At 42.3% G+C, this 8,476-nt stretch overlaps 2 protein-coding genes across 2 annotated transcripts; both read left to right on the plus strand.

Moving 5' to 3' along the window:
• Nucleotides 1–417: 417 nt before the first annotated feature.
• LOC149593866 (uncharacterized) lies at nucleotides 418–2,274 on the plus strand. The gene has a single exon (XM_089861645.1). It carries the CDS (start codon nucleotides 418–420, stop codon nucleotides 2,272–2,274), a length of 1,857 nt encoding a protein of 618 aa, XP_089717771.1.
• A 138-nt stretch (nucleotides 2,275–2,412) lies between these two features.
• Nucleotides 2,413–4,395, plus strand: LOC149593867 (uncharacterized). Its single transcript, XM_089861646.1, has one exon. The coding sequence runs from the start codon at nucleotides 2,413–2,415 to the stop codon at nucleotides 4,393–4,395; it is 1,983 nt and encodes a 660-aa protein (XP_089717772.1).
• Nucleotides 4,396–8,476: the final 4,081 nt, after the last annotated feature.

Consider the following 8,476-nt stretch of genomic DNA (forward strand, 5'->3'; position numbering starts at 1 on the left):
AACCAGTACAATACTGGGATGCACTATTACTCTACCGCATTGGTGAAAAGCTCGACCCGGAATCCAGACGCCAGTGGGAATTATCATTAAAGGCTACATCGAGACCTAAATATGAAGACTTAACATAGTTTTTGGAACAGAAGGCAAGAGCATTGGCTGCGTCGCAACCAACGTCAACCTCAGCAACCAAAATCTCATCGTATCCCAAGAGAACTGCCGTCTCCCATTACGGATCAGTACGAGACAGCTCCTGTCCTTTTTGTACGGAAACACACGCCACATTCAAATGTTCCTTATTGCTGAAGGCGTCTCCAGAAGATCGATGGCGCATGGTAGAACAACAATCGCTTTGCTTCAACTGCCTAAAACTTGATCACTCTAGTTCCGAATGCAAGTCAGGAAAATGCCGGAAATGTAATGCTAAGCACAACACCCTCTTACACAGAGAAGCTGCAAGAACCGAGATCGTCATCACAGAATTCTGCAAGGGATAAGGTTGTCTCTCATGTATCACGCCAAGCTAATAACGTACCACAAGTTCTTCTACCTACAGCAATTATCCAAGTCATTGGAATTACCGGAGAAAGCTGGCCTGTTCGAGCGCTGATAGACTCAGGCTCCCAAGCAAGTTTCATCTCGGAGCGCTTCATACAGAAGCTGCATCTCAAACGAATCCATCAGAACACAGTCATCGGAGGAATTGGGGCAACGGGTCTCAGTCACTCCCGCGGGACAACCATACTGAACATGCGCTCTAGCATAGACTCAACATTTAACATGATGATTCAAGTTCTCATACTTCAACACGTCACCGAAAGGCTGCCCAACATTTCATTTGATCCGCAAACATGGACTCACATTAATGGCCTTCAACTGGCAGATTCGACATTTAATATACCTGGAGATATAGACGTGTTACTTGGAGCTGACGTTTACCTGGATGTGGTTCAAGACGGGAAACGCATTGTCCGACCTGGAATCCCTGGCGCATTTAACTTTGTTTTTGGCTGGGCGGTCGCAGGAGCATTAGGAGCTAGACGTCTAACCACTCATACAAGCACAATCAAGGTACATTCCTGCCAACTCGACAACGAACTTGCTAGATTCTGGGAGTTAGAGGAAATAGGACACAGACGCATCCTTACATCGTCTGAAACTACTTGCGAAGAAATCTTTCGAGACACAATTAGTAGAGATCCGAAGGGGAGATACGTGGTGAAGTTGCCAATCAAGACCAATTCAGAAAAGTTGGGAGAATCTCGAGCTATTGGACTTCGTCGGTTCGAATACATCGAACGTCGGCTAAGAAACAAGCCAGAACTCTATGACAAGTACCGGATTTTCATCAATGAATACATCTCCTTAAACCATATGGAGCTCGTTCCTACAAACCTCGTATCCACTGAAGATTCATACTATTTACCCCATCATTCAGTCCTCAAGGAGTCAAGCTCCACAACAAAACTAAGAGTTGTCTTCGATGGATCAGCGAAGAGTTCAAATGGCGTTTCCTTGAATGATATCCTGCTGGTGGGACTGAAATTGCAAGATGATCTCGTAAATCTCCTGATTCGATTCAGAAACCATGCCGTAGCAGTAACTGCAGATATAGAGAAAATGTATCGACAAATCTTAATCAAGCCAGAAGATACTCGTTATCAACGAATCCTTTGGAGACAACAAAAGGAAGATCCAATACAAGATTATCGACTTCTGACAGTGACGTATGGAACAGCGTCGGCACCATATTTAGCCACTAAAGTCCTGCAACAACTGTCCAAGGATGTTAACTCCAAATATCCACTGGCTTCACAAGCATTATGCAAGGATTTCTATATGGACGACCTATTATCCGGAGCTGATGACACCAGTTCGGCTTTAGAACTACAAAAACAATTACTTCAAGCCAAAAGCGAAGCGGGGTTTCCATTACGCAAATGGGCATCAAATGATCCAGCACTAGTGCAAGCAGTTCCAACAGAGTTGAGAGAGATTCCAATTCCATTGAATATCGATAATGCCGAGTCAATACAAACATTAGGACTTCAATGGACCCCTGCAGCGGATAGCCTATCATTTGCGGTTAAATCGCCACGATCCAGATCCATTATTACAAAGGGCACCGTATTATGCGACACAGCGAGGGTATTCGATCCATTAGGATTGTTTTCACCAGTAATAATACGAGCAAAAATCCTCTTACAAGAAATGTGGCAGGTCAAAATAGACTGGGATCAGGAATTATCACCGGATCTTATTCATAAATGGCAATAGTTTCAAGAGGATTTGACTGGAATTGAAGGACTACGTATAGAACGCTACATAAGTCAACCTAACTGTAATGGAGCAAGTTTACATGGATTTTGTGATGCCTCAGAAAAAGCCTTTGCTGCTGCTGTGTACCTAAGAACGATGAACCAAGATGGTCGAACTGAAGTTAAATTAATCACTGCCAAGACGAAGGTTGCTCCGCTCAGACAAACTACACTACCCAGACTAGAACTTTGCGCTGCCGTTTTGCTCACAAGGCTAATATCTCTAGTACAGGAGTCCTTGAGATGTACCGTACCTGAAGTTCATGGATGGAGCGATAGTAAAATTGTTCTATCTTGGCTCGTATCACCTCCTCAGCGCTGGAAAACGTTTGTTGCCAACAGAGTCGCAGAAATTCAAAATAACCAACCAACAATTCAATGGCATCACGTGTCTGGTCACGGCAACCTGGCCGACAGCGCATCACGGGGAATCAAGACGGAAGAACTGTTAAATCATCCATTATGGTGGAGTGGACCAAGCTTCCTGATGAATGAAACCACCCCACCGCCAAGTCTCTGTATTGTAGAACCAAAAGAATGCAGTCTCGAAGAAAGAATGGTTCCAATAGTCGTTGCGCAATGCAAAATTGATCAGAAGCTTCTATTCAACTACTCGTCATTGACCACTCTGATCCACGTAACAGCGTATATTCATCGCTTCATCTATAACACCCGAACTCTGAAGACATTGCGACAAATCGGACCCTTGACCAAGACTGAGAACGACAAGGCACTCAACTATTGGATAAAGGCAGTTCAGCAAGATAGCTTTGGTGAAGAGATGCACCAGTTAAAGACGCTTAAAACTCTTTCGTCCAAGAGCAAACTCTTATCACTAACCCCATTTCTCGACAAGGAAGGTGTATTGCGAGTTGGAGGACGACTACGCCACACTAATCTCTCGGCCGCCCAAATCCATCCAGTTATAATTTCCCGCAAAAGCAGACTTACTGATCTTATTATCAGCCACGAACACATCAAAACTCTACATGGAGGCACTCAGTTAATAATGGCATCACTCCAGGCAAAATATTGGATACTGGGAATTCGAGATGCAGTACGATATCATGTCCGAAGATGTCTCCGATGCGTCCGTCAAAAGGCCCAAACAATTAATCAACTCATGGGCGATCTACCCGCCTCTCGAGTAAACCCTGGACGTGCATTCAACAAATGTGGCGTCGATTACGCGGGTCCTTTCAATCTGAAAGTCATGAAAGGCCGAGGTCTCAAATCATTCAAGGGATACATTGCCGTCTTTGAATGTTTTACCACCCGAGCCCTGCATCTAGAACTGGTCAGTGATATCTCGACGGCAGCATTTCTAGCGGCGTTCAAACGGTTCATCTCTCGCCGTGGCAAATGCTCTGATATATATAGTGACTGTGGGTCGAACTTCATCGGAGCCAAAAGAAAACTCAAAGAATTCATGCAGTCCGTATCCAGTACCACGAGAAGCCAGACGTTAGTAGGATGGATGAGTGATGAGGGCATAAACTGGCACTTTAATCCTCCTGCTGCGCCCCATTTCGGCGGACTTTGGGAAGCGGGAGTCAAGTCGGTTAAATACCATTTGAAACGAGTCGTTGGAGAAACCAGATTAAACTTCGAAGAAATGCTAACACTCCTATGCCAAGTAGAAGCTTGCCTCAACTCCAGACCCCTATCACCAATGTCAGCGGATCCTACTGATCTAGCAGTCCTAACACCAGGCCACTTTCTCATCGGAACGTCATTGACTGCTATTCCTGAACCGGATTTCACGGCAACTAAGGTCAACCGTTTATCCAGATGGCAATTGGGACAACAGATATTACAACACTTTTGGAGACGTTGGCAATCGGAATATCTATCACGGTTACAGAAAAGACCAAAACTGACCAAACCAGCAAAAAATCTGCAGATAGGACAACTTGTTCTCATAAAGGAAGAACTACCTCCAACCAAGTGGAAAATGGCTCGAATTGTTCAAGTGCATCCTGGTACAGACAAACTGGTCCGAGGAGTCACCGTAAAAACAGCTGATAAGGAACTTAATCGTCCGGTCACAAAATTATGCCAATTACCATTAGATGAATAACCAATATATTAATTTCTGTTAAATTTAAAACTTAGTAGTTTAATGTGGCCGGAATATTCGGACGTAATTTATCTCTCTTACTCTAAAGTGTTCTTAGATGTTTTTTAATAAGCTCAATGTTATCAATTTAACGTAGATCAAATTCTTACTTAAAATATTATTGGACTTATTTTTTATATTTAACGAAGTGTTGTTTTTTAATCTCAAATTTGGTATATAAGTTAATTCACATGCATTAGAATCTTGGTCTTGTATATATTCTTGAATCATGACGGTTGCGTTATTACGTTAATAAACTATTAATTCGCTCAGCTTTCTTGAATTCGCGTCTGCACGAACACGGGCTCCGAGGTTTGTCAACGAACTTTACGAACTATATTTCCAATCGAAGAATTTCCACAAGTACAAATTTCGACTGACGATTTTCTAATATCCGACGTAGATCTCCCTACTCATAAAATATCGTTAATTAAGGTATTTCAACGAGCTCTTGAAAACAACCTATGTTTTGGTACGAGAAAAATGTCACTGCCAGTCAATCGGGCAACCTACTTGGGCCATATTTTTACCTCTGATGGTGTTGAAGTCGATCCCGCAAAAGTGGAAGCTATTTGTTCTCTACCACCTCCAAAGGATAAAAAAGCTCTCCAGAGCTTCCTGGGTATGATAAATTATATCACAAGATTTCTACCAGGAGTCAATGATGATACCGTTCCCCTTCGCCTCTTGCTTAAGAAAGATGTCATATATCAATGGAAAGAGGAACATCAGCAACATTTTGACTCTCTTAAACGACTCGCTTCATCGGCTCCAGTCCTTGCCTATTTTGACTCATCTAAACCAGGAATGTATGGAGGGGTTGGAATGGCTAAGGTCAAATCCTAATCGGCGTGAAATGATCTTGTAAACAACTGGCGTGGCTTAATTTACGCTAGTGACGTCATAGCCTGACGTAAAAATCGTACTTCCCACTTAAACTATTTTCATTCATTCATTGGCTGCCAAAAAAAACTTGTTTGCTATAATCCTCCACCCTCTACCCTAGGTCCTCTGCCTAGGCTGAGAGAATCGAATATGAACGCTAACGGCGGCGAATCAGCGCATTTAACTTTAAAAAATCTAATAGGTCACTTCTGCCATGCCTTTTTTAACGAGTCATGACATTTTTCGCCTTCGGTAGACAGCTAAACAGATGTAGGGGGAGGAGCCACACTTTTCAAAATAAAAAAAGGACTCGCCTTATGTTTCCACCATCAAGGGTACAACGAGAGCCCCCTTAGCCATTCCAGCCCCTCCATACATTCCTGTCTAAACCAATAACATTATCCGTTGACGCTAGCCTAACGGGACTGGGGGCAGTATTATTACAAGAAGGGAAACCAGTAGAATATGCTTCTACCACCTTAACTTCGACTCAATCTCGTTATTCGCAAATAGAAAAAGAATTAGTAGCCATTGTATTTGCCTGTGAACATTTCAATTACTATGTAGCTTGCACTAAATTTACTGTACAAACTGATCACAACCCACTCTTGGCTATTCTCAAAAAACCGATTCATATCCTTACTCCTAGACTTCAGAGATTGACAATGCGTCTCTTCCGGTACCAGATGGAACTTGTATATGTACCCGGATCTCAGCTGTACATTGCTGACATGCTCTCTAGATCGCCAGAACCTCATACATTAGTTAATACTGATCTCTTGGAGGGCCCTTCAGCAACAGTTTACGCATATTGACCAGGATTTAATCTACAAAGGTCACACCTTGGTGGTGCCACAAGAACTACGATCCGAAGTTATTCGAGAAGTCCACGGCGCTCACCAAAGAATTAACGCTTGCGTTGCGGTTGCTAAATTGAACTATTTTTGGCCAGGAATGCACACTGACATAACAACATATATACAAACTTGCGATGTTTGCGGTACTAAAAGTGCAGCCAATCGCGCCATGCCTATGACACCGTACCCAATTCCGTCACTACCCTGGGAAATGGTTGCAACAGACTTGTTTCATGTCAATTCCAGTACATACATCCTACTCGCCGATTATTATTCTAAATTTGTGGAGGTCAAGGAATTAACTCAAAGCACATCCAACCACGTTATAAACTTTCTAAATCAAGTATTCGCACGACATGGTGCACCCCAACGGCTTGTGTCCGATAACGGTCCACCTTATAGTTCGGCTCAATTTAAACACTTTTTGGAGCAATGGGGAACCATTCACATAACTTCTTCACCACGCTATCCTCATTCAAATGGGTTTGCTGAGAGAATGGTTCAAACCATAAAAATTCAATAATCAAGACAAAACCGGCCAACAAGGACTTGCAATATGTTATCCTGACTCATAATTCTACACCTCGCGGCTCATTACCATCTCCCGCTGAAATGCTCATGGGAAGACGCCTACGTACATGCGTAACAACTAATTATAAATCACTACTACCTCGCTATTCTACAGCTAAAGAACGCAAAAGACAAGATGCCATGGTCGAACACGCTAATAAGGGAATCAAGGGAAATCTCCCTCCTCTACAACCCGGAACAAGAGTGAGATATTACAACAGCCATCGTAATTGGTTGCCAGCAACAATTATCTCTATAGCGTCGGAACCACATTTTTATAATATCCGTACAGACCGTCACCAAATCTTTCGTCGTACCAGAACCCAATTAAAATTAAAAACGGAACCCTTATCTTCTTCTCTTACTACACTAACTTCATCAGGCCATACTCCTTCGTCCACATTGTCGTCAACGTTGATGCGAACAATAGCATCACTACCCACCACAACGCCATTGCTTTCTGCAATCAACTCACCAGCTTCGACATCGATTCCTGCTACGACTATAACCCACTCAAACGCTACTCCACCGCTTTCAACAACAACAACAACCTACTCAACAGCTTCGACACCTCCCCTGGGACAACTCTAAATATAACACCATCTACAATAGCTCCAGTACAAACCCCACCTAGTGAAACAACACTGAGTACCTTACCATTATACCAACCTCCTGAACTGACTAAGACTCCATCTTAACAGTCTACTTTGCAAATGCATCATCGACCGCAACACTTAGCAGCACAGAATATTGCGCCACTCATCAAAGCAACTCACCTTGTCTACCCTTACAAACATTTACCAAATTGACACCACAAAGGACAACATCAGAACATCCTATCACAGTGACAGGACCACCATCCCATTCTCTTCCGTTCCCCCCTACACGGTCCGGCCGCATACCCAAAATACCGATCCGTTTCCAAGATTAACTACTCTCCGGCGTACATTTAATAATAATAACAATAATTTATTAGTAATATATGTATACAAGCAACTAGGAATGCTATCGGATTAACTTGTAGATAAGATGTTGTATAACTTAAAACTTTTTGGGAAAAAAGAAAGATGTTGGATTTTGTATAACTTAAAACTCTTAGTATAACTTAAAATTCTTAAGGAAAAGAAAGATGTTGTATATATAGAAATAGATTATATGAGATTGTCTAGATGGCGTAACTGGGTATTAGTTATAACTTATACCGCTAGGTGGCAACTTATACCGCTAGGTGGCAAGGGGCTTGGTAAGCAAGAAAGGACGGAACGGGCACTTAAGTTTTGACTACCTCACTGAGAGGTTAGATTTTAAATATGGAATAAAACTCTAAGTCTATTTATTGAATACACTACAACAGAATGCATGTGGTGCACCCTGGAAGCAACCAAGTACAAGAGACTAGTTATAGGAACCTTTATCAATCTGAGGAGTTATCTTCTAAATTTTTATTTTAACAAAGTCAGTTATTTTTTAAGCGCAAAATGTTTTTTGTTGATAACACCCCATAATCCGGATTCTTCACATCCTTCGTCTAGGTTTAAAACACCCTGTTTTATTTTATGAACAGTGCTTCGACAAACTTCCGTTTGTAATACCCTCCTTTGTGTAAAATTTTTACACTGTCAAGGTTAATGCTATGAGTTTTCTCTTCCAGCATGTGCTTGGCTAAACCGATACTGAGGTCCCCCTTTTTTATTGCTAATTTATGTTCCCTAAGTCGTTCTCTTAATGTG

This window comes from Phalangium opilio, unplaced genomic scaffold (genome assembly GCF_054372755.1).
Source record: "Phalangium opilio isolate 3A_F unplaced genomic scaffold, DU_Popi_V2 ptg000483l_1, whole genome shotgun sequence".
NCBI lineage: Eukaryota > Metazoa > Arthropoda > Arachnida > Opiliones > Phalangiidae > Phalangium > Phalangium opilio.

Coding starts and splice junctions, on each gene's coding strand:
- LOC149593867 (XM_089861646.1), top strand. CDS start 2,413: ATGAACCAAGATGGTCGAACTGAAGTTAAATTAATCACTGCCAAGACG.
- LOC149593866 (XM_089861645.1), top strand. CDS start 418: ATGCTAAGCACAACACCCTCTTACACAGAGAAGCTGCAAGAACCGAGA.